At 33.0% G+C, this 26867-nt stretch overlaps 4 protein-coding genes and 1 non-coding gene across 5 annotated transcripts; all 5 read right to left on the bottom strand.

The window, feature by feature from the left end:
* Positions 1 to 3859: 3859 nt before the first annotated feature.
* On the bottom strand, positions 3860 to 6218 carry LOC112085215. Its single transcript, XM_024154362.1, has 3 exons — positions 6113 to 6218; positions 5925 to 5984; positions 3860 to 4680 (listed from the first exon to the last, which is right to left on the bottom strand). The coding sequence occupies exon 3, from the start codon at positions 4670 to 4672 to the stop codon at positions 4049 to 4051; it is 624 nt and encodes a 207-aa protein (XP_024010130.1). The 5' UTR covers positions 4673 to 4680; positions 5925 to 5984; positions 6113 to 6218; the 3' UTR covers positions 3860 to 4048.
* Positions 6219 to 9136: 2918 nt separating this feature from the next.
* Positions 9137 to 12109, bottom strand: LOC18014334 (hsp70-Hsp90 organizing protein 3). Its single transcript, XM_006396704.2, has 6 exons — positions 11050 to 12109; positions 10302 to 10590; positions 10131 to 10216; positions 9822 to 10045; positions 9610 to 9736; positions 9137 to 9523 (listed from the first exon to the last, which is right to left on the bottom strand). Exons 1-6 carry the CDS (start codon positions 11920 to 11922, stop codon positions 9410 to 9412), a joined length of 1713 nt encoding a protein of 570 aa, XP_006396767.1. The 5' UTR covers positions 11923 to 12109; the 3' UTR covers positions 9137 to 9409.
* Positions 12110 to 12186: 77 nt separating this feature from the next.
* Positions 12187 to 12260, bottom strand: TRNAN-GUU. The gene has a single exon. It is a non-coding gene; the product is annotated as a tRNA-Asn (tRNA).
* A 2179-nt stretch (positions 12261 to 14439) lies between these two features.
* On the bottom strand, positions 14440 to 15199 carry LOC18014306 (auxin-responsive protein SAUR36). Its single transcript, XM_006396703.2, has one exon. It carries the CDS (start codon positions 15033 to 15035, stop codon positions 14550 to 14552), a length of 486 nt encoding a protein of 161 aa, XP_006396766.1. The 5' UTR covers positions 15036 to 15199; the 3' UTR covers positions 14440 to 14549.
* A 6605-nt stretch (positions 15200 to 21804) lies between these two features.
* Positions 21805 to 25320, bottom strand: LOC18014305 (monocopper oxidase-like protein SKU5). The gene is made up of 9 exons (XM_006396702.2): positions 25018 to 25320; positions 24276 to 24385; positions 23918 to 24188; positions 23689 to 23827; positions 23241 to 23607; positions 22730 to 23095; positions 22561 to 22639; positions 22216 to 22415; positions 21805 to 22128 (listed from the first exon to the last, which is right to left on the bottom strand). The coding sequence occupies exons 1-9, from the start codon at positions 25147 to 25149 to the stop codon at positions 22035 to 22037; spliced, it is 1758 nt and encodes a 585-aa protein (XP_006396765.1). The 5' UTR covers positions 25150 to 25320; the 3' UTR covers positions 21805 to 22034.
* Between the last annotated feature and the right edge of the window lie 1547 nt (positions 25321 to 26867).

Here is a 26867-nt window from a genome sequence, read left to right as displayed (position 1 = left end):
GAGCCGATCCCGGGGGCCTCATAGCGCTGTTCCTCATAAGCAGCTGGTTATTCTTCTCAGCGAGGAGAAGACAGGACAACAAGTCTTCGTACAATGTGTGTTTCATTGCACGGTATTGTTGTTGGAGCACAACATTCTCTGTGCTGAATGTGGATAATGTTTTCTCGAGGAGATCATTATCTGTCACATCCTCGCCACAGAGTTTCCGGATGGCAACAATACGAAAGAGTTCGTTGTTGTAATCATCTACGGATTTGTAGTCCCGGAACCGAAGGTTCTTCCAGTCGAAATCTGCCTGAGGCAACTGGACCATTTTCTGATGGTCATATCGCTTTTTCAACGCTTGCCACAATTCAAGTGGATTCTCAAGAGTGAGATATTGCTGCTTAAGGCTCGGGGCCAGATGATGGCGTATGTGACATATCGCCTGAGACTGTCCCTTACGGGATGCGGTGTTACCGTCGGTAATACACGCATCGAGTTCTTTCGATGCAAGGAACAAGCGCATGTCTAGGGCCCACTCGAGGTAGTTATCCCCGGAGACGTGAAGGGCTTCGAATTCACATTTCTGAATGTTTGACATCTGAAACATGAGATTGATTTTGTTAGGGATTGTTTTGAGAAAATTTTGAATGCTGATGATGAAACTTTCTATTTTGAGAATATTTCTATTTTAAGAAAGTTTCTAAATTTGGAAAGTTTCTAATTTGGGTAATTTTCTAAATGAGGAAAGTTTCTATGTCGGGAAAATTTCTATATGAGGAAAGTTTTTATATGAGGAAATTTTCTATTAGAGGGAACTTTCTCGGAAATAGTAAATTTTAAAGGGTATGGTTTTAGTTACCCCGAACATGATGTCGGTTTAATAGCTGTGATTTAATCGGTTAAAGCCGAATATAATTTCGGTTAATGAGAACCAGGTTTAGCCGGTTTTAGGCGGTTTAGGAGGAACCCTAGGGGAGCCGAATATGATTAGGGTTTTATCTAGGGTTTTAACGGTTTGGAAAACATATTTTGGATGTGATTTCGAGATCTATAGGATCTGTGGTCGATGGTTTTAATAATTTCACAAGGACAACAAAGAAATCACGTGAAAAGGACTAGGGTTTAAGCATTATGACTTACGATTTTGAAGATTACAAAATCGTGAATCAAGCTTAGGATTTAGGGTTGATTTTCTTAGTTTATTCAATCAAGAGAATCAACAATCAAATAAGCTGCAACAAGCTTATTAAACATGAAGAAAATCGAATAGGTTTATGCCATAAACATGGCCAAAAATGGTTGTTAGGTTTTTGTAGATTAGGGTTTTATAAAACGAGTTTAAAACCTTTGAACATGCATAAACTTGTAATTTAAACAATCAATCAATAAGTTATCAATCAATCATCAGAGTATCAAACACTTTCAATCAATTAGAGATCGATTTTTTTTTTTCTTTTTTTTTTTATAGGGTTTTGAAGTGTTTAAACAACAGGTTCTATGGCTCTCAGTTTTAGAAGATACCTTTTCCACCTTTGGATTTCTGACAGGCTAATGAAACTGGGAGCTAATAGACCTCAGTTAGCCGCTACAAATTCCAATTGATCACCAAAACTGGAGAAGCTGCTGGTTGAAGAAGGAAAAACTCGGATCTGGTTTTTTTGGTTGATCGTCGTGTACTGTAAGTGTGCGTGAGGGGGCGTCCGACGTTGGATCGACAAACGGTTTTCACCAGTAGATTCGTCTCGTCGAGGGCTTCGATTTGATATGTAGATCGTCTTCTGGTTCCTCACGGTTTGGAAGATATGCGTCTTTTAAGTTTCGACTTGCTTTTAGGGTTTTGGTGGTGGCCGGATTTATTAGGGTTTTTCGCTCAGAGAGTCTTATCGTGCTGATAACGTGTTGTGAAAACTTAGAAACTTTATTAATCACTGGAATGTATATATAGAGTACATAGGGAATCTAGGTTAAGTACAATGCCCTGATGGGCCTAATGGACCGGTATAAGAGTCCATATATGATATGTGTTATAACAATATTGAAGTTTTTTTTTTGGACAAAGTAGAATATTGTTATCAAACACACACAAAATTGTTTACCGCTCTCTAAACATAATTTTTATTTTATTTTTAGGGATAAGGATGTGTTCACCGCTCTTCACACCATCATGTTGAATGCCATATAAATTTTTCTTGTATTCTTCTAAATCGTTGTGGGGAGAAATGACAATCCAACGACTGGTGGCTCCATCACTAGCTAGCTATAAAGCAATGTATTTTCTTGTCAGAATCTAGCTCAAACAACCTATGATCTAAATGTATATTTACCCAATATCATAGATTCAATACAATTTTGTAAAATTAAAAATTTTATTTTGTCATCCTACTGAATTTACCCAACAGTTTTATCTTTTGGGGCAATTATATTAATAGGACAAAAAACTGTAGTATTATCCCTTTAAGATTTTTTCAAATTTGGCTACTTTTGGACATAAATACCCTTTTTTAGAATTATGAAAATTTTAAAAAAATATAGTTTTACAGTCTAAAAAATTTTGGAAAAATCAAAAAGGGAATTACAAAGACATTCCGTACCATAATATTTTTTTAAAAAAAAATTAAAACATTTGTTTTACAAATATTTTATGAATTAGTAGAAAGTGCATTCTATAAATATATAAATTATAGAATAGGTTTTCTACTATTTCATTAGTTTTCTACTAAAAATATAGAATTAGTTTTCTACATTTCTTCTATGTTCTACAAAGATATGAAACCGTATTCTATAAAATTACCATTGTTCTACAGTTTAGTAGAATTATATTTCTATAGTTCACTTTTTGTTCTACATCTTAGTAGAATTGCATTTCTACGGAAATTTTTTGTTCTACAACTTAGTAGAATTGCATTTCTACGGAAACTCTTTGTTCTACAATTATAGAATACTTATTCTACAATTCGGTTAATTGAATTTCTGAAAATCTAGGAGCAGATCTAGAGAATATAATTAATTTCTTTTTCATAATATTTAATTTCCTAATTAATTTTAAAACTTTTTTTTCTCAGAAACAGAATTCTGTCGCCAATTTTTTTCTTCTCCTCCTCAACTTAGCGTTTTTCTCCTCCTTCAACCTACAAACTTTCACGTTTTCTTCATAAGTTTTACGTCTTCTCCTTGTTTTTTCGTACCAACTACCTTAAAATATGTTACAAACCTACGTAACATGTGGATTATGGACTTCTGGTTTGAAGAGAGAGTGAAATTTTATTGTCGATGAAGAGAAAGGAGGAAGATTGATAACTCTGGAATCGAGTACAAGTTTTGAGGAGTTAAAAATGATGGTGCAGGAGGACTATGATATCGTTGATCAGCATGTTCAAATCAGTTATCTACCTAGTGATTTAACTGATAAATCAGGGTTTCCCCCAGTCATTATCACAAGTGACCGTCAAGTTAAAAATTTTGTTGGATATGCAAAAAAAATCCCTTCTGTTCGGCTCTGTGTGACACTGACAGGTCCATCTGCAATTAGAAGTGAACTTGTCAACATTGATTTGAATAAAGAGCCATCTGACTCAGGCAGCGATGAGAAACGGCAGGAAAAAAACTGAAGCTTTAGTCTTACAGCGGCAAAATGATGGCTGCACAACAAGTGCTCGTAAGTTAGAAGGTCTTGGCTAGGATGGTGAAGATATTTTGTTTGGTGAGGAGAAAGAAAAAATTCACTCAGAATCTCGGTGTTGGTTGGTAGACGCTGTCAAGAAGGGGCAACTTTTCAAAAGCAAAAACTATTTGAAAGTGACATTGGAAATATGTGCAATGCAGCACAACTTTGATTATGATATACGCTGCAAAGATAGAATGTGCAACTGGAGCGTTCGTGCAAAATGTTTAGAAGGCTCAACCTATTTCAAAATAAACAAGTATGTTGCTGAACATACATGTGCTCCATCGAAAAAAAAAACAAAAATCGGTAGAACAGCTTCAGCGAAAACAATTGGACTTCAGATTATGCATAGGTTTGAAGGTGTTAAAAAATGGCCAATACCTCGGGAAATCATGGAATTTATGCGAAATAAGTATGGATGCGAGACTTAAGACCCCATGGGTATCTATGCAGCCTCTCCAAATCCATCACCAACATAATGTCTTTGTGCGGGATATGAACGTAAATACTCTGCGCCATAACCAAACCCGCAATAATACACACGTAGACCAACCTCAACCTATCCTCGCGGCTACATTTGTTAGCAGTCTTGATGTGAACATCCTTTATCATCTTCAGGGTTATTCCTGCATTACGCTCCAACAGATTGCTCCAGAATCTACCATCTTTCTCCCAGATTTCCCAGTTCTCGTTCTTCGTCTCCCGGAACCTAAAACCAGTAACTGCATAATACTCTTGCATGGAGAATCGAAGAGGTCTCTGTCCGAAAATGAACCACAGTTTGTGCTTCTTGTCTGTCATAAGCTGTTTGCATAGAATGCTGTGGATCAGCCTCGCCGAATACCCAAGACCATTCTCATGCATCTTCACAATCGACCCAAAAACTGGATCTTGCAAAACTATCTTATACTCTGCTTCCAGGTACTGCTTAACGAGGCTAAGAATCGACAATGTACTGCGGTTGTTAATTTTATCAATTTCCGGTACACTTCCTGGCGTAAAAAATCGTTTAGGCAAGTCCATATCCAATCCTGCGAATAAGAAATAAAAGATTACGGAAATGAGTAGCTATCTTCATACATACAACATCACATAAACGAGATTAATGAGTAGCAATTAAAGACAATGATAAAAGAAAGGTAATTAACTATGTTCAACGTTTTTCATCATGAAACAAAAGGTTATCTAACTAATCTACGATGAATTTTTTTTGCTCATACCTCTGATGCTGCTTATAAATTTGCTTTATCAAATCAAAAGGAAAAAACAGAATGCATTAAACTTTTTGTTGAACAAAAAAAAAACAGAATGAAGTAAAAGTCATGATGAGTTTCGTTTTATTAATAGAGCACATAAACAAACGCCGTGTTAAGCAGAGTTTAGTTTACTTAATAATCTGCGGCGACAGCGAGAGAGAGTCAAAGCATACATTGTCCAAAAACTATCAAATCATGTTGCTCCTATTTCTCAAGCACTCAAATACAATGATGACATAAACCATAAAAACGAGAGTGCAAACACTAAACTTTCACTTCTCTCTCTCTCTTTTAAACCTTAAGGTCTCAACTAAACAACATAAGATCTGTTTCTTTGTGAAGCTAGACATCACCCTTAAACTCGATTCTCAACAATAAAACTCAAATCAATGAAACACAATTTCAAAAATCAAGCAAAGTCAATCATAGAAACAAGAACGAAATTCAAGAGTAAAAAAAAAAAAAGAAGTTGCAAATGCCATTGATATAACTCGACAGAGACTATAAAGAAGACTGAAATAAAAAGCCTTTGTAATCATACCAATTAAGACAGGTGGCATTATCTAGTGTATACCCATTGACCTACATCTTACTCCTCAACAAAGCACAATGTCCAAATTATCGTTTTTGTATTATCAATCAGCAAAGTATAAATCTTTTGTGACAGTATTCCTCTAGCTGTAATTAATAACCACAGGCCAATACAGATCCAAAAACGAGATGGATTCAAAGTTCGACCACTCTTAAAACCCAATTCAATTACCTACAGCTTATCAGTAAAACATAAGTCTACAATCAAACCAAAGAGAACTCGCCTTAGAAGCTATTGCAGCAGAGAAAATAAAAAAGTATTCAGTTCAAGGATTCTACAACTACAAAATCTCTCATGTAAAATTCGAAATTGAATCACAACAAATCATGGGAAGCTAACAAAGAGAAGAAGAAACAAATTTTAAACAATTTCGAAATTTAGATTCTGCAATTTATGACCAATAGAACACTGTCAATCAACACATTACCTTCAGATTATCAGATGAGACAGCAGCGATGAAGTTCTCTAAGCCTGAAAATCACTATCCCTACACATAGAAAACCCAAATCGATTTGGGATTAATCAAACCCTAACATCACAATCTATTGAAACGAAATTGCAAATAAGGAGTAAGCAGACAAGAGAAGAGGAGGACGTCGGTTTATTTAGACTTACCGGAGATAGAGAAGAAATTCCGGCAAACAGAATACCGGCGAACAGAATCCCTGAACTTTGTTTTTTTATCACGATGAAGAAGATGATGGTGGTAGGAGGCTGCTTCTACAAAGGATAAGGTAAGTGTAAATATTTTTTTTTACTTTTTAAGAATTTAATTTACTATGTTTAAATTTTGTATTCTAAATTTTATATTTTTATGGTTAAATCTATTATATTAAAACAGAAACACATTTAGTGCTTGCATCCAAACACTTCCAAAGTTTTTTTAATAATATTTTATTTTATTTTTATATTTAATTTCTGAAAATTAGTTATTAGTTTAAATATTTTTAGATTTCCTAAAATCTAAGTCATCTTTAATTTAAATTTCAAATTATTAGAAATTTAATCTATTCTATTAAAACAGAAGCACATTTAGTGCTTGCATCCAAACACTCCCAAAATTTTTTTAATAATATTTTATTTTATTTTTATATTTAATTTCCGAAAAATTAGTTATTAATTTAGATATTTTTAGATTTCTTAAAATCTAGGTCATCTTTGATTTAAATTTTAAATTATTAGAAATTTAATTAAATTTAGTTACAAAATTTTGCATTCAATTTAATTTAAATTCAAAAACTTCAAAAAAAAATTATAATTAAATTTTATTACAAAAATTTAGATAATAATTTTAATACTTTAGAATTTCTTAAATACAGGAAAAATTTAATTTAAAATTTCTTAATTTTAATACTTAAGAATTTCTTAAATATTTTAGATAATAATGTTTGTCAAAACATGTAAGATATTAAAAATGATTTAAGACAACTAAACGGATGGATTAGCAAATTCATAGATATATAGATTGTTTATGTGTAAATTTAAATTCACATAATAACAAAGTTTATAATTAACATTAGATCAATGTATACTGAATTAATGTATACTCTTGTTCTACTAATATACAAATTTTACTGTTTAAAATTAAAATATGATAACAATTTTTTAATTTAAAAAAATAAATAACAAAAATAAATTATATTTAAACAAAAAAGATAAGTGCAACTTATATTAGAAATAAAAAATAAAACATTCTCGTGCGGACGCATGGGGTTAAAATCTAGTTTGAATTAAAGGGGTAGAAGAGGTTAAAATATTTGTAAAAGTCTTAAGAAGACAAAAAGTTTTATATAAGTATTAAGGGGATAATAGTTAAATTTTTTTGTCTTATATTTTTAATTCTTTTTTTATTTTTTCGTCTTTTGAACTTTCCGCTTTTATTCTTTAATCTTTTCAACTCTCTTATATATAAAGACATTGTATATTTACTTTCGCTTATTCATAAGCTTTTATTTTGGAAACAATATACCTCCTTGACCTCCCCACCCCACAACGATCAAATGATAAACTGAGTTTAATATATTTATATATATATATATATGTATATACTTTTTTCTGTTTCATTAAATTGTATTTTTTGTCACAGTTTTATATTGTTATTTTTAGGCATGAGGATTTGTTCTCTTACTACACCATCATGATAAACACTATTTTGATTGTGTTGGTCTTTTTTTTTTTTTTGTAAAAAGGCATTCAATTGTGTTGGTCTTCTTTCGAATGACAATCCAATATTGGTAGCTCCATCACCAACCGGCTCCAAACTAGACCCAGACCCGTCAAATCTCTATTTGCATTTGGTATTGTGTTTCTCTCATACCCTCTCCTAAAAAGCTTTCAGATCTTAGCAGTTAATTAACCGGTAATCGGACCATAAGACCAAATCGTAATTAAACCTGAACTAATATCAAACTTATTGAGCCTGGTAGCAACGGTAACGTTTCTCAGATCTATTATATTATCTGATCGTGTGTTGTGGTTTTGATGTCTTTTTATTTGTTTTCACTATTTCAGGAGAGATGAGTGTCAACAATAGGCCGTGAAGTCGGGTCTGGCTCCATCTTAGACGACTTTTAGATTTAGGATATAGGCGATGTATGGATATGTGATTTACGGTGTTACCGAAATGTAACAGTTCATGAAATCTACCGAGTGAGAGAAACTAGCTAGAACCTATACGTAGTCAACAAGTATGATTATGAATTGTTTTCTTTTCCTTTGTTTTCTATTGGAGTATGAAGACCAGTTAAGATTGGTTTACTTCTCTGATTTAACTTAACCGTTTCGTATAGCTTTTATACTTGTATATATATAGTGTACAACGACAACAATTAATTCTAGAATCTATATTTGTGTTTTTCCCTGATAGCAGTGGGAAGAGGTTTTCTCTGATTACAGAGGGAAAAGAGGTTTTCTTGAATCATCCAAAATAAACGAATGAATTTAAGAGGAGAAAAATTGTGTTAAATAATCTCTATGTGTGATGTTGCAATCGCTCTTTTTTTATTTTCATTTATATTTTCTGCAGTTTGCAGTTTCTGTTTTTAGTTCAACTCTCTTGAGAAATGAGTTTTCTATGCGACTTTGGTGTGTAATAATATTTGTAATAAACGATTAAGAAGTTTCTGCTTACTAGGTTTTATTCGGGAGAATCCTCAAGTTTACTACGTTTTATCAGTTTTACTGGACCAAGAAATCTTTCAAACATCATTCATCATCATCACCATCTTCGTTTTGATGGATTCAGCTTATTATGTTTTATGGATTCTGTATGAAATGTTTTGGTGAATTGTTTTCTTCATGATCAGATGATCTCAGTACCAAATTTTACTTTCTTTAAGCTTTGTTACGCATTATCTACACAGGTAGACGAGAAGGAATTCGGTGTGGTAAGTTTTCTATTTATAATAATCAGATCTTGGATTTGAAATAGTAGAAAAGTAATGGCTTTATCGAATTTGTACCAGACCGCAAACCGGAAGATACATTGCACCAAACATTCCGGTTTATGTTTCGTTAAACTATGCTTAGAGAAAAAGCTGCCCTAAAGTAGTTTGGATCATAGACCAAGTTACCGTAACGTGCAATGCACGTGAAGGCCTAAATCCTTAAAAGATAATGTAGTTACAGTTTATTCCCCTGTGAAAAGTCTCTTGTGATAAATAAACAAGATTTACAGCTTTTTGTTTCAAAGCTTAAAATACAACGAGAAATTACTCTTGAAAAGATTCGAAGAAGTTAACATAAAATTAGGAGAAAACTAAAGAACAATACAGACTTGATTAATTCCAGAATAACTCACCAAACATAGCCCAAACCAAACCAAGATTTCAATTTTACCAAAGACCCAAAAAAACACGATGAAAATTTGGTTACAATTTGTTTGACACTAGTAGTTTAACATAACCAACCAGTTTACCGGACCTGAACAATACCGGCACTAACCAACTTCTGTATCTTGTTCATTACCATTGGGTTCTTCATATGTTCTTGTGCAGCTTTTGGGTTCTCTTGAAAATCCGCCAATACCTTCAAAAATTCATTAAAAAGACATCATCACACAATCCTCAAACTCAACTTTTGAGTTGTAAAAGCAAATTTCAGACTCTTTTTACCTGTCTCATCACCGGATCCGACAATATGTTCTGGACTTCTGGATCTTGCATTGCCTTTGCTTGTCTCTCCTTCAATTCCTCCGGAGTCAGATCACCACGGTTCGCTTTGTTTATCTGTTCCACACATCTGGAGAATAACATAGCATAGCAAACACTGTAACAAAACCGAACTCGCAAGCTTTTAACAACGACGAGATGCAAAATTTGCAAACCTTCTAACACCATCAAGCAACTCTTGGTTCTTAGGATCGTGTTTCAGCCCTTCTTGATAAGTCTCCATGGCTTTATCGTATTCCTTCATGAAAAATTGAATAGCTCCTTTCCTGCTGTATCCTTTGGTGAAACTCGAGTCTAGCTCGATGCACTTTTCAGCATCTTTCAATCCCTCTGGTAATGCTCCTAGCTTTGTGTAACAAGCAGCTCTGTTGCTGTACGCCTGCATACCAGGAAAAACACTTGCTATGATAACTAATTTTCTCAAACTTGATGCTAGCTCGACTTTGAATCAAAAACGATCTTACCCTCACATCCTTTGGGTTTCTTTTGATTGCCTCTGAATAATGCTTTACTGCCTCTGGATACTTTTGCTCTTTAAAGAACCCATTACCTGCATCGAAGGAGGGATGTCAAAAGCTTAAATCTTTATATCAAACCATGTTGCAAGTAAGTGTAAACCAAGGATTAGTAAATACCTTTCTCTCGCTCCTCCTCGGCTATCTTAGGATCAAAGTACTCCTGTTGCTCCAGCTCCTTCTTGGCTTTCTCAGCATCATTCAGTTTCTTCAATGTATCTGGATTGCGATGCTCTGTAAGAGCTTTCTGAAATGTCTCGATGGCAGGTTCAAAGTCTTTTGAGCATTTGGCCATTTTCACCAGCGCAGATCCTTTCCTAGTTAGAGCTTTTGCTATCATCTTGAAGTCAAAACGAAGCTCTCTGCCTCTTTCAACAGCCCTGTCACAGTCCTCAATGCACTCCTCATACTGATATTTGATACAAATAAATTCACAAAAACTGTGTAAGAGCTTAGATGTACCAACTCCTTGATCAAACTTAACTCATGCAGGAACACATAGACCAACGAATTTGAATCACTAGATATGAACACCAACACACTGGCGAACACAAAGTAACAATAAAAAAGCTACTTCTTCTGGACAAGTGAATACTAAAGTCTAAAACTCTCTAATCTCCATCAAGAAACATTATCAAAACCCATCAAGGCCAACACATAGATAAAAGCTATACTAAACAAACAAGTTACTTAATGAACCCAAGATTTCCTTTTTCCTCTAAAGTTTCGAGCTTTAAGCCATAAGGCTTAACTAGAACCCATAAACCTATTGTGCAGCAAAGAACACATAACACATCCTAAAAATACAAAAACCACACTTGTAAATGAGATTTGTGGTTTTACGTGTAAAGAAATTGAAAACAAATACCTTTCCCATCTCAAGATAAACAGCAGCACGGTTCGTGAGATACGAAATGTCTTCATCATCTAGCTCCATCGCCTTAGTGTAATGATCAATAGCTTTCTCGAAATCCTTCTTCTTGTAAGAAGCGTTTCCTTGCTCTTTCTCCGCTTGTGCCTTCTCCTTCCTCTCCTTCTTCTCCTTATCCTCCTCCGTCAACTCCATAGGCTCCGGTTCAGGCTCCACCGCCGGTTCAGGCTTCTTCGCCATCTCCGGCTCTTTTCTCGCCGGTGGAGACGAATCAGCCTCCTGCATCTCCGTATCTTCTCCCTTCGATCCACCAAACTTAACATCCAACAAAACCCCTAACGCCTGCATCACTCTCTTATCCTTCATATACAGATTAAGATTATTAGGGTTCTTCTGAATCTCCTGCATCGTCTTGACGAAATCAGGCTGCTGCAAATAAACCCTAGTCCCCGGATCCGCCGTCAATTTCGCCCACATCTCCGGCCCCTGAAACGCCTCAACGAACGGATTCGAATCCGCGCGTGGTCTCGACGCGTCGGCTAATCCCGATTTGAGAGTTTCGTTGTTGGGATCAAGCTCCAAACCTCTCTTATACGCATCGGTCGCTTCCTTGAACTGAGACAATCCTATGTACGCCGCGCCTAAACGGCTGTACCCTTTAGACCAATCGGGTTTAAGCTCCACCGTCTTCTTCGCGTCGGATAATGCTTCTGCGTAGCGGTGGAGAGAAGCGTAGGCGGCGGATCGGTTCGAGTAAAGGACATGATTAGTCGGCGCGAGGTTGATCGCTTCCGTGAAATGGGTAATTGCGGTGGCGCAATCGCCGGAAGAGAAGGCGGCGTTTCCTTTGGCTTTTGCTTCTTCAGCCATTAAAAACAGAATCGAATACGAAGAGAAGAAGGAGGGTTTTGTTAGCTACTACGAGACTCTGTTGAATCGAATTATTAGGCATTTTGGTGATTGCGATGATGACGTACATTTAAAAAAGAGGGAAGAAACGAGGATGCTACGCGATTGGGAGAGACGAGGAGGACGAGAGAGTTCTGGAAATTTCGAAGTTTTCTTCTGCGTCGAGAATGTTCGTAGCCGTGGGGAAAAAAAAATATTTAAAAAGGCCCAAAAGAGGAGAAAAAACGCTTCGGAGAGGGGTCGAACCTCTGACCTTGTGGTTAACAGCCACACGCTCTAGCCAACTGAGCTACCGAAGCTCGTTGTCAACGTACATACATTTTATATATAATCAATAAAAAATAATGTATCCGAAACAGTTAATTTTTATTTTCACATACATAATGGACTTTTTTTTTTTTGCTTTATAAAATCACGATGAACCCCATGTAATATGATCATGGTAGGAAAACAGTTCATAAATAAAAACACCATGTGTATGATAATAAAATTATTCGATGGTAACTTTTTACCGCACATGACAAAAAAAAAACAGTAAAAATTAACCATACAAAAACCATACTTTCAATTTTGTATTGCTATTTTTACTACTATGTTTTACTTTTACAACCATTCATCTATTACCGTTTATCATTCTATTTTCGTTAAAAACTTTTACCATTTGGTATTAATGTTGTATTCTATTTTATGTTTGCAGCAAACGAGCAAACTTAAAAATTACACAGATCTGTTATCATAGAGTTATTAAGTTCCCTAGTTGTATTCTATTATCATTTATGAAATATAAACATTAAAAAGTAATAATAAAATACATGTTTGTTTATGGACATTTTGATCTAGATTGGTGATACAAAGTGATAAGAATTTTGGAATATGTAAAGTGAATGGCAACTAACAAGTGATATAGAAATACAAAAAAAAGTTGAAAATACCACTGTAGTTTAACAGCTAATCTCTATATTATTATTTGAGTAGACAATTACATAAATGAACTTTTATTTGTAAGATATTACAAAAAATTTTACATAAATGAACATTTATTTATAAGATATTACATACATAAACTTTTACTTATAAGATATTACATAAATAAATTTTATAAATATAGAAAAGTCAATTAAATATTTCTCCATAAGAGAGAGTTAAATATAGAACTTACAGATTTGTTTTGAATATATATGGATTGAAATCAAAAGTTTACAGTATTTAGTTTATTTATTTATTCAAATATTAAAATATATTCTATTATTTAAAATAATCAGTCTATATATATAAAAAAAACTATTTATACTTTTGAAATATTTTTCATTTGTATTTCATAATTGATGAATATAATTTTCAAAAATCAATTCAATTATTTTATAAAAAAAACTGAAATATGTTTTCAAAATTTAAATTATAACTTTTACGGGTTTGTCGAAAAAATATTTTAGTAAATTACGAAATAGATTAAGTAGATGGATTTGTCCACTTTGACAATCCCATATATAATTACTATTAACATAAATTATAGAATTTATTAACTAAAAATGATAGTTTGATCTCTAATAAAATATTTACAATTAAATTCTATTATAAATATATATTTAGATTCTAATCCATATTGATATATATATATATATATTAACAATTAACATCATATCACTTTCATATTTAAAACTACTAATAATTAAACCGCATAACAAAACTAGCTCAAACTCCTATTCGATAGATATATATACAAGTATATATCGGTTGTGTAATATTCATATATGTATTGTTATCTAATTATCATCAATTTTATTTATTTATATTTTTTGTTAAAGGTTTTTTTACCATCAATTTTAATTTAACCAAAAATAATCAAAATTAAATTTAAAGACAATTTAAAAATCATTACCCCGCACAATATGAGGGTTAATTTCTAGTTGATTATTATTTTATCATTGGTAACTGTTAAAACGGTAAATTTGTACCTAAGTGAGAAAGAGTTACCAATCAAACTCTTCATTTTTTTATGACAAAATAACCTTTATTAATTAGAAATCATATAGTCAGAATACAAAATTTTTGTTAACCAAAATGGTGGATTGACACAATCAGAATAAATGATACAATTTGGACTTTTCTTAGCCAACAAATGAACTGTCTCATTTGAGTTTCTGTGAATATGTGCTATAGAATGGTATCTGAATTTCAATCTCCAAAAATCGATATTATCTTTTATCTTTTAAGTTTAAAATAGCAATATTTTCCTTGTAGCCATGTAAAATGTCAACCAGAACTTTGCTATCCCTTTCAAAACATATTGAATCGAAGCCAAGACTAATCAAACTCTTCATATGTTGCAGTCTGATAAAAAAATTCACACACATAAATATAGTACTATAAAATTTATTTAAATTTGGATAAAAATAGAATTTATTTCATATATGTTCTATAAATCTACGAAATAATTATTTTAATTATGGATCTGTCGTGTATATTTCAAGAAAAAAAAAACTAAATAATATTTACAAAATTCCTCTATTGTGTCCTTTTTTCTTCTCTTTTGATTTTTGACTATTTTTTATCTTCAGTTAAAAAAAACTAGAAAAAAAAAAGTCAAATTATAGAATCTTGTAAGTTCTCTTCTTGCGGCAATGATCCCATGCGGCGATCCTCATCTGAACTTTCTCAAAATCAGAAACCCGACACGGAATCGTGATCCGACCCGGTTGATCGAACCCATGAACCCGCTCCGCTTGCTCCAATAACTCTCCGAACAATGGGTGATTAAAGTAAATCACCGGCACTACCACCCGCCGCGTGTCTCCATCGGATTCGCCGACGTGAACCACCAAATGCCCCCTAGGTACAACCCGCATCTTCGGATCCTTACCCAGACGGGTCTGACCCTGACCCGAACTCTTCTTGCCACCGCACAGTCTCTTGGCTCCACGGCTTAGACACCGTGCCAGTGAGCGAATTCCGGCGATCGGGTTTGTAATTCGGGTCGGGCATTGGCGTCTCCTCGATTGAATTCTTCTGGGTCGAACCCATCTGAAGATCTTGACAAATCTGTGTCCGATTTTGAAACCTCTCACTCTCTTCATGTTTCTTCGATCGGATTCAAATAAAAATAATCGGAAAAAAAAATGAAACTTTTCAGTGAAACAAAGAAACGGGTTTGTGTAAAATCGAGTTTCAAGAATTGGGTTTGATTTAAAGCAATAGATTATGGGAAAAGTTTGGATTTTGCTCTCTTCTCTGTGTTGGCTTTACTGTTGAAGAAGACTGTTTAGGTTTGGGAAGGAAGCAAGCTCTTATATAGAATTTTGAGCTATGACCGTTACTTGGTAAATATGTGTGTGCGTGCGCTTTTAGACGTGCACTTGTGCACTTTGAGTCATTGATGGATAGTTTTCCGAATTCAAAATTTTATAATTTTTCTTTTGAATACTTTCTTTTTGTTAGGTTTTAATTTTAGAATACTTGTATTCTATTTAAAAATTTAGGGAAAGGGTTTAGGGGAAAAAATACGCAAAAGAGCTCTCATTTCTTTTTCATTTTTTCCCGATTGAACCACGGAAAATGATGATGATATCTTAAAATAAATAAAAATGGATGACGGAATTTACTAAGCGAGAATTATTTAGGTTATGTTTCACCATCTTTTTACATCTGGATGTTTTGGATATGTTTTTTTTATTTACTTTTTTGCTAAAATATTTTTGATATGCGATTCTGATATATCGTTTATCATCATTTTCTACAATTCATCTAAATCTAATTCATCAAAATTTCACGTTAAAGAAAATTGATTATCTAATAAATAATTAGCAAAGTGGAAGAGACATGACATGAATGTCCATACCTGCGATTCAGTGACGATTATCTACCACATCAATTGACTTGACAATTTCATTAAGATGCTGACCATTTAACTTAGTTATTTTGACATGTTATAATCATTATTATGTAACCGTTAGTTGAACCTTCTGATTATATTTTGATTAAAAAATATTTACGATTATGTGAGTTTGTAATAACATGTTTCTTGTTGTAAGCATCTAGGATGATTCGATTTAATTTTTTATTAAAATACTCTCCATTAAAAGATTACTATGTCGTTTCTTTGTTAATACATAGCATATGTGTATCGATGTATATGAACTTAGTAGTTATTAGTCAGATTTGTTTGCTTTTTTTATCATATATAACTCAGACTAATTATAATGGTTTTGATAAGACAACTTGGAACAACGCATCCATAAAGAAATGTTATAGAGATTTAGTCCAGATATGGAGCTTACATAAGTTAATATTCATTAAATTTAGTACATTATTCTAAAGGGAGTTTTAAATAGCGAAAAATGAAAGCTTGAATTAAAAAATAGAAAAATAAAGAAGATGTAGATGAAGACATAAGGCATGCAACTGTGTGGGAGGGACATAGAGTGGGATTTGGTCGGCGGTCGACACGGCGCGTGCGATCTTTGTAACATGCCCCGATTCATTGCAAGTGCTTCGTTCTGTTTGAGAATTATTAAGTTGCATAGTTATTAATTATTTTGTTGTTTTTCTACAGTGTAGTAATTGTGTTTAGGTACTTTATTTTGAAGTCTTAAAATATATTATGCAAAACATGCAATTGGCTCTAATTATATGCTTTGTCAAAACCAAAACTGATGCCATCCCTTTTCTTTTGTTAAGAAAAAAATATTTGACATCACTAATAACTTTTTGACTGATATGTTAACTAATCAGTCATTATTAGTATTCTCGTGTTAGCTTCATGTTTCTTTGATGCGTTTTCTTCTATATATGATCATTATCAGTCGCAATATCGACATGAGTTGGAAAAAAAAATGTTCAACTGATAAATATTTTTTTGTTAAACTCGAATATATAATATTCTGATTGCATGTTCAAATCTAAGTCGTGTAGTCATTTATTTCTGATACTTTTCCCCAATCTCAATATCAGTATATATCAACTCTTTTCTGAAAAAAGATTTGCAAAAAATAGAACGAACCAACTTTTCTCAAAAATCCGCTAGAACATTAATTTTTAATTCAAAATAGTAACCATCGTTAGTTCACATCTCACAAATGGTTTTTTGTTTTCTAATGTTTTAAGCTCTCTTCTTGCATATGTTCTTTTTTCCTTTTATCCTACCTCAAAACCTAAAACTTGTGGAGGGATGAGTGTACCAATTCGCATTACACACAACTGATTTGAACAAGGCTTCTCTTTCTTATATATCAACAGATGGCATAAAAAAAAAAAAAAAGAGAGTTATTCTAGATTTAAGAGAGTTATTTCTTAACGTCAAACAAAAATAGTTTTCTTTCAAAGGTATGAAAGAAAAGTAATATTCTAAGTCGAAAAAAAGAAAATGAATATTTTAAAATCAAATTTCTATTAGAAAGTTAAAAGTATTATGTGATGAGACACGACACTACACATTCTTTTAAAGTTCATTAAAGATCAAATGTAATAACTAATTAACTGAATAATTGCTGGTTATTTATTCTAATCGATAGGATTGTGGCAGCAAAACATTAAGATCCGTGATGGGTGGATTAACAACAAAAAATTACTAGAGCTTGGAAGATGCCAAATATTTATTTATTATATTGTCTTCTTGCCCGCAAACAAATCTGGGGCTGACTTTCTTTAGCTGTTCTTATTTGTCTTTGTTCTACAATGATACGGTCCAGTTCTTCACTAACTACTTGGGTTTGGCTTGATTATTTTATTCTTATTCTTGTAATAAAACCCTTAGCTTATGCTACAAAAATAAACATATTAATTTCTTTAGTATATGGATTAGATAGCCTACTTTTGACACTTATTTATAAAAATGATAGGATAAGAAATAAGTTAAAGTTGATATTAAGGCGTCATTTTTGCAACATATATTCGGAAAAGTATTAGACAAATAACATTTTTATTCTATTCGATGATAATATTAAATGATATCATGTTATTTGATAAAAAAATATGAGAAATTATCAAATAACTATTCACGAATTTGCTATTGCGTCATTTTGGCAATAAATGTCAACTATGTATAGTAGTGTAACTAGTGTTTGATTTAGCTTATGTATGTCAGTTTTGATAACCCCTAGAAATTCTGAATCTTTGTCTCATAATGCAAAGGCCAGTCAATGATAATTACCATCTAAAAATAGTTAAGAAGTAAATCACCTCTCCTAAGTAGAATTGGACTAAACCTTAAATATAAAGATCTTGATGGTGCATGTTACATTATTAGGGATTAAAATTTTAGTGGCCATGTCACATGTGTATTAGATTAGTAAGGTGGTTAGAGATACGGGCAGTTATGCTTAAAGATTTGGCGGGTACTTTGAGAATAAAACTAACATATCATCCATCTATATATCTCTATTTATTTCTTCATTTGCTCAAGAGTAGTCGGATTTGGTCTCGAGTTTATAAATCATAAATATATGATACACTACTGAAAATAAACATAAAACATATCACTATCAACAAACAACAGTAATACTGAAACTGTTTGTTGAAATTTCCAAAGGACTTAAATATATAATATATATATATATATATATCTCCTTTAATCTTATACAGATTTATAACGTATCCCAATCATTTTTAATAACATAAACAAAAACGATGAATCTAGATAAATAATTTGTTTAAATGTAAAGATTATGTATTATCAATTTTCGATTTTTGACAGAATTACAGAGATTGCAAAGAAAAAGATTAACCAAATAAAATAATTTGTTATTTAAGCTAAAGAAAATAAAGTAAATTAAGCATATTTTTCTTTAAAGAAGTTGTCACTCTTTCATATTGGATTCTTTTATGATGTCAAGTGTGTGAATTGGATTCATGTATTTATGGAATATTAAATTTAAGCTTAATAACATCGGAAAAAAAAATATGACGAATGTATGGTTCAATATTAGGTACACATAAGTACATAAAAATGTTAGTTTCTATCCTTCTCTTCCATAAAGGCTCCGAATTTCTTTCTTCTTTTTCCCTTTCGTGCCTCCAACTATATTAACACGTTTTCAATTTTTCTATAAAAATGTAATCGTGGCATTTGGAGTATCTTTTTCTTTTGAACTAGTGGATGGAGAAAAGAAAAGAACATCTAGAAAAGTTTGTAAGGGGGAAAAAAGAAGAGGAAATTATGCAAACGTGTTTGGTTTATAGTAATGCCTTGACCATTCATTATACTCTCTTATTCTCTACGCATTACAGTTTCGCTTTTCACAAGAAACAGATGTAACATGTATCGAACGTACACGGTCTGCCTTTTGAAATTTCTTTTTTTTTTTGTGATCTTGGGTCCGAAAAATTAGTAAGAAAGAGAAGCCTTGTTCAAATCAGTTTGAAAGAAAGAAAGAGAAGCCTTGTTCAAATCAGTTGTGTGTAATGCGAATTGGTACACTCATCCCTCCACAAGTTTTAGGTTTTGAGGTAGGATAAAAGGAAAAAGAGAAGAGAGTTTGGGTAAGTAAGAAAGAGAAGCCTTGTTCAAAATCAGTTGTGTGTAAGTAGTTTGGGTAAGTAAGAAAGAGAAGCCTTGTTCAAATCAGTTGTGTGTAATGCGAATTGGTACACTCATCCCTCCACAAGTTTTAGGTTTTGAGGTAGGATAAAAGGAATTTGATTTTAAAATATTCATTTTCTTTTTTTCGACTTAGAATATTACTTTTCTTTCATACCTTTGAAAGAAAACTATTTTTGTTTGACGTTAAGAAATAACTCTCTTAAATCTAGAATAACTCTCTTCTTTTTTTTTTTTTTATGCCATCTGTTGATATATAACGATTAACAATTCCCCATTACAAGCATCATAACCCTAAGCCAAAGATGCACAAGAGATGGAACTATAAAATCTTCCTTTTCTTGGTCAAAAGAAAACAGCTCCAAAAACAGAGGATTAAACCTTCTCACCATCAAAGAGATCATTCAACCAAAAAGGATGTCTTGTTTATATCATTTATGTAAAGTAAATTGAAAATGTCCTCCGGAACATAGCAGCGTGCCACTATGAGTCAAGGACCAAATAAGCCGTATGCATATTGTCAGTGTGGCCCATAATAAAGTTTTGATGCTCTTCAAGTACAGTACTAGGCCCATTAAAGGCTCATTATTCTCATGCTAAGTGACAGTAGGAATGTAGGATGCTAGGATTTTTTTTTTTTTTTTGTCGTCCACAGATTTGTATTAAAGCCATGAAAGGCAAAGATGATACATAAGCTCAGAAGCCCAAAGTTAATAAATTCTAAAAGCCCAAAAATACAAAGAAGACACGTATAAGAAAATAGGATACGTGTAATCCCATTAACTTAAGAGTAAGGAGACACGTGTCTTGTTAGATTGAGCCTATCTTCATCGCCGCTTCTAATCCGACCAACACCGCTGGCGAATCTTCATCGTTCTTCTTCATCATTTCTTCGCCACAACGATGCTTATCAACTTTGTTTTCTCTGCCAGTACTATCGTAAAGGCTCCTTCTACAGTGAATGCTATAAGATCTCGATTGGTTGAAATTCTTCTCACCTCCATAGAAGCTACTTCCGATCATCGCTTACTCGAGACTTAACACCCTTTGCCTTTAGAAAGGCTCTTCATTTAAGGGAATGTAGGGAGATATAAACTCCCAGCCAAGAGAGGACGATGCCAATTGTTGGAGTTGAAGTTTCCACTATCATCGACAGATCTGGACCTTGGGAGAAGCTAAATCTGTAGAAGGAAGACTAAATCCGAAAACGATGAACCTTTTGCTATATCTCTCACAAATATGAAGAACTGATCATAGATAGCAAAAGGAAAACCGAAAACGGAAAATCCGGTCAAGCCGGAAGAAATCCGATCATTGTCCGAAATTTTATTATCCGATTAACGGAAAAACAACTGAACAAACCCGAAATAGATTACAAAGAAAAAGATCCCTGAGGAAATATAAACAGCACGATGCCAATGTACGATGCCAATGTAGGATGCTAGAATTTGAGTTGTAATTTGTAATCTTTTGTTTTTTTTTCTTATACCTTTTCTCCTTTTGTAAAATTAGCATTTTTGTACCGTTTTTCTTTCTTTTATATATTAATAGATAGATATATACTAACTTAATTTCTGTAAGATGCACTGAAATATTTTTTTTGTCATATATATATATATATATAACCAATTACCTATGGTCCTATACATTTTCAGAGTATAACAATATTTAGCCTTGTCTTAGAGTGTCACAGTTTGTCAGATTATATTGGTTGCATGTTTTTCTTTGTCATTTACAAAAATCACCAAAATTTTATCAGAGAGAAAATTGTTTTGAGCTTTTGTCCATTTACAAAATTAGCAAAGAAAGAGCAAAATATAAAAAAGCAGGGACAAAGATAGAAAAGGAAAGCAAAACACAGAAAGGATCCAGCTGGAATTGTCAGAGAGACAAAAGCTGAAATCCAACAAAAAGATAACTAACTATATTCTTTCCACCTCACTCAATCTTCATCATCATTATCATCTTGGGACTCATAATGCTCTTTTCCATTTTTCTTCTCCTAATTTTTTTGAAAATTATATATATATATATATATATATTAATAACAATCCTCCAAGTCAGTATACTTGATTTTATTTTTATCTATATAATTAGCAGTAGTGTTCGAAAATCGATCATTTAAACGGTCAAAAAATATTCAAATGCTTCGAGTTTGAGTTTTTGACTAAATCGATTTAAAAACTAATTATTGTCACTAGTCGGCATTTAACCGATTAACGTGGCCAAAATTTGGAGTTCAAAGAGGGTTTAATGGTGAATTTTGATAAGAAATAAACAATAGAAACCAAAGCTTTGAACAGTTAAAACATTTTAATGAATATCTTTTGTTCTTCTTCTCAAATAATCAAATCCCGGAAAAAGAATAAAACAACAGAACGAATCCAAAGGAAAAGAAAAAAAAAAAAAACAAGTCAGAGAAATCCAACAACCCCCACAAATAGAAGAACTGTGGAAACGTAAAGAAGAAGAATCATCATCTCTGGTTCGTATCAACAAAACCCTAGAAAAATATAAAAAAAGCAAACCCTCAAATCACATTTCAACGCAGAAGCATCATTACCAGAGCCATTACCACCATTGAAATATTCGTGAATCCAACGCTCCTCGACGACGATGATGAAATCTTCTGTGGCCTGAAACAACAAAAACAAAAATAAAGAATGAAAATCAAAAACACAACTTTATCAAGAACACAATGTGTTTCTCTTGAAGTTTCTTACTTTTGTAGCTTCTTGAGAGCACCACAGTAAAGAACATTTGCAGGCGCTCCGAACTCTGTTTTGTTGTTTTCGTCTGGATTAACGACTCTAACATATGTTTCTTGTCCGAGATACCACGAATCAAGATTCTCTGTTCTTAGATTCCAAGCTCCAGGATTGTCCAAAGATATCAAGATCGCTGACCATGCCCCTGGATACACCTGCAAAAACCAAGCAATGCCTTTTAGAACACAAAATCTCAGAGTGAATCACTCAGACCTCGATCTCTTTTTCATACGATTGCTTCTGTAATAGTGTTTTGAATCAAAATGGCTTTTACGTTCTATAAGGGATTGAGTTTATTACCTGAATAGTTGAGCGGGCAATACCGTCCCATTTGTTATAAGTTCCTCTACTGTTCTCAGTCCACTCTCCGTAATCCATTCTGCAACCAAAACAGTATTCAAGAAACAGACAAGAGAAAGGCAGAAACTTGCAGTCACAAATGAAGGAGAACTAACTAACTAAAACTAACCCGACGGCAAAGAAGGCGTAGCCACTCATGTGATAGCTTTGCATCTTAGTGTCATTGTTCTGAAGAATGACTTCCATGAATCCGCGGTAAGTGCCATTGATAATCGAGGTCGAAGCTCTTGGGGGTCCAGTTAAAGGTCTCTTAGGGAAATCAAGCTTATAAACTCCTTTAACCTTATGCTTATCAGCTAGTCTAATAGGCGTAGAAGGATTCACAAACGATACGCCACTAAGCGTCGTCCTTCTTTTCCCTTTGATCTTCACAGGTGGCATATTCCTCAAAACATAGACATCGGTTACATTGATCGAACCATATTTAAACGAGCCTTGCGGGTTAGGACGCGCTCCACTTGCTGAAACATTCCATCTGCAGTAACCACAACAACAACATTTGATTCAAGCTTGATGAAACTACATGGAAATAAAGCTTTTTTTTTTTTTTGCAGATTTGATTGAAAGGTCGAAACTTGATGAAACTAAAAGAGAAAGATTCGATTGTTTTGATGACCAACCTGATGGATCTTGCTTGGTTCATGGAGAAAGTTTTGTCGAATTCGTCTTGTGGTCCAGGTGGTAAGTGGCCTTTAGCTTTTCCTTTAGAGTTGGTATAGTGTAAGATTCCAACTCCAGTGACTCTTCTCCATATGGTTTCATTAACAATCCGAGCACTCGCGACAATGTAGTAATCAGAGCTCGCGTTTTGATCCATTGTAACCAAGAATGAGTAAGATTGTCCAACATGAATGTCCAAGCTTGTGTAGTTTTGTTGAACTGTGTATGATCCTTCTGATTCCGCAAGAACCAAGTTGTGGCCTTGAATCCTAAAGTTCAAACTCGTAGAGATTCCCACATTCGACACTCGAAGTCTATAAGTCTTTCCTGTTGTTGTCACAAGAGAATAAAACCCATTAAAAACCGAAAAAAGGAACTCTTTGATCAAGAAAGCTAATTAATACTAACCAGGATGGACTGTGATTGTTTCGAAATCGATTCCATCGGGAACAAGAGTCTTATTGTATTGGTAAGGTCCTTTTCCGTTAATGAGAACACCGTCAGGCATTCCAAGATCTTTACCATCATCTAAAGCCTTCCTCAAAGCCTACAATTTTTCACAAAATGTTGTAAAGAAACTTGTCAAAATTGTCATTTTGCTTGAACTGAAGGTGAGAAATTGGCGAAAACTACTAACCGTGTGGTTCCTCGTGTACCAATCACCAATGGCAATCGTAATATCGCCCTCTGGAGTCGAGAAAGGGACTGGAATAACCGATCTTGGATTGACAATGAAGGAGCCAAAACCACCTGAAGCTCTTTGGAAATGAAGAGATGGAAAGTAGAAGAAACTCCCAATTTGGTCCTTGACTTGAAACTCATAAGTCCAATTCCATCTTGGTGGGATTGGACAATTAGTTCCTGCAAGTCCATCTTGCCAAGAAACACGTCTCTGTTGGATTCCAGACCTGTGAGAAAATCAAAAACATATTTATGAATCAAAGCACATTTCATAAAGTCTCTTAAAAGACAAAACTTCTGTGAATCTCTCTTACCAGTGAAGAAGAAGTTCCTCGTCTAATTTGTTTCTCACATTAACAACCAGATTTTCGTTGGTTGTGACATTGATTGTAGGACCAGGAAACTTTCCATTTATAGCAATGACCTGATAACAGAATTAAATTAGAAAAATTAGCTAGTTTTGAAGTTAGAACCCTAATTGTTCTTTAGATCTACCTTTTCTACAGTTGGATCTGGAGTTAAAAGAGTGAAACTTTTTGTCATTCATTCAGGTGAAATTTAAGTAAAACTTTGGAAAAAAATCAAGAACAAAACCCTATGACCATGAAAAAGAGTTGAAATTTTCTGGAAAAAGTAAAAGTGAAATGCGTTTCTTGTCAATGAATTTTAGTATGCATTGAACCAAAATAAAACAAAAAGATTGAAGCTTTAGAGAAATCTGAAATTCTTAAGAATTACCCACAAACAAAGATACAAACTTTTATCATAATGTGAAACATGAAAAAAAACCAATCTCTTTGTGCTCTGCTAAATTTCTTTACCCGTTAATAGTAAACTAAAAGTTAGATCTTTAGCTCACTGGAATTACACTAGAATTATGGGTTTTCGAGAATAAAAACCCCTTTTTCAAAATGTGGATATATCTAAAAGCAAAACCCCAAAAAGTTCCAAACTTTGATTAAGAAACTTCAAAATCTCAAATCCGAAATTGTAAATCCAAAGAAACAGTAGCAGGAATCAAAGATCTATAAAATAATAGGAAGAATGAAATTAAACCTGTTGAGGAACACCAAGTGGAGAAGCAGTAATGTAGGAGACTTCGAAGTTATAGAAAGAATATGGATCTGCAGCGAAGCAGAAACCCAAGTTCACGAAGAACAGAAGAAGCAGGATCTTGAACGAATCCATTTCTTTCTTTCTTTGCTTTTCTTGAGCAGCAGCAATGAACGAACAATGTTGTTTAGGTTTTTTTAAACAGTTTTGTTTAAATTTCTCTTTTGTGAATTTACATTATCAGATTCAGGAAAAAGAAGTAAGAAGTGGGAGAAACTAGAAGCTATAAAGGAAAGAAACGACCCAGAGAGACAGAGACAGAAGAGAACGGCTACAATTCTAGGTTTCTTAATTAATTATTATTTATTGAAAATTATTAGTATAATATACTTATGTATTATCAAGAAAAAAAGCCGCACAACGCGCCTATAAATTTGCCTAATGTGAGGAAAAAACTTTTAAAAACCCATAATAAACCAAAGGGTTAATTAGTTTTTCTTTTCACAAAGGGCTTTCTAATATTGAGTTCTTTATCGTGAAAAAATGGTATACAAGTGAAAATATTTGTCTGCATATAGTTTGGTTAAATTTTTTTTTTACTCACTCGAAAATGTGTTATATTACTGGATAACGTGCATGCAGCATGTAGTATACAGTTTGTCATAGGATAAAACTTTAATTACATATTAATGAACAAAATATATATAGCACAGTGTTTTCATATAAAATAACGTGATAACTGATAACCTAACGTGATAACTATATTGTTATATGTTTCAACTCCACCTAAAACTATTAGTATCATGAAGTGTGCGAATGTAATCTTACATTGAGCCATTTGAGGCTATTTTACGAACTAATTAGAAACGTTGATGGATATTAGTTAATTAGAAGAAATAGTAAACTTAGTTTGTGCATACTGCATGTATTCTAAATCAAATCACTTAAATTTATTAGACAATTTTCAATTAGTTAAGTATCATATACTCGAGTAACATTCTTCACTTTATACTTTTATTTTAATATTAACTGAAATTACTGAATTTGTAGATACCTTATTCGTCATTACAGATTTCTAATCTTCTTTTGTCGGTGCCCATCACTATATATTTCAGCTCAAATTGAAGAGTATTTTTTAAAAATTATTATTATTTTTATTATACATTTTGGGAACAATTAGAGATTTTTTTATAAGTTTGACCTTATTAATCTATTAAAAATTGCAATTTTTGGTAATTGACCACCAAACCTCTTAATATATAAATATTAATTAATATTTTGATTAACTATCGTGTGATGCGTCTACAATTCAACGGGATTTAGAAAGCAAAAAGAATAACTTGACAAAGAAAAAAAAACAAGCCAACGGATATAATGATAATAGTTCTGTATGACAGCAAGAAAGAATGGCTCCCATATGGTTGACAATTTTTATATACTTTTTATTTCCACCGAAATATTTTTCTTAAGTCTGCTTTTTTCATAAAAATAGCTGTAAATTTCCTCACTAGACCACAATTTGTTAAAATTATTATATCCGACGCGTATTTCTTGTCGATGATTGCGAAATTAAACTGATTGTGGGGAATTATTGTTAAGAAATAATGATGCATAGTAGTAATAATTAATAAGGATTAAAATAATAGATTTGAGTTAATATTTTGTCGGTTATGGAAAATGCATTATGTACGCAATAATCACATGCAGCTCGCGTGCTAGCTTGTTCTGGATAAACAAATTAATTAGTAACTTTACAATTAGATTACTGAGTTAGGATTTGATTATATGGGGAAATTAATAATTAAAGATTTATATCTGACCGTTTGACCAAAAGCATCTCAGAAAGAGATAAG

The sequence above is a fragment of the Eutrema salsugineum genome, unplaced genomic scaffold, assembly GCF_000478725.1.
Source record: "Eutrema salsugineum unplaced genomic scaffold, Eutsalg1_0 scaffold_3, whole genome shotgun sequence".
In the NCBI taxonomy this organism is placed as follows: Eukaryota; Viridiplantae; Streptophyta; class Magnoliopsida; order Brassicales; family Brassicaceae; genus Eutrema; species Eutrema salsugineum.
Note: the sequence above shows the minus strand (reverse complement) of the source record. Positions and strands in the feature narration are given on the sequence as shown.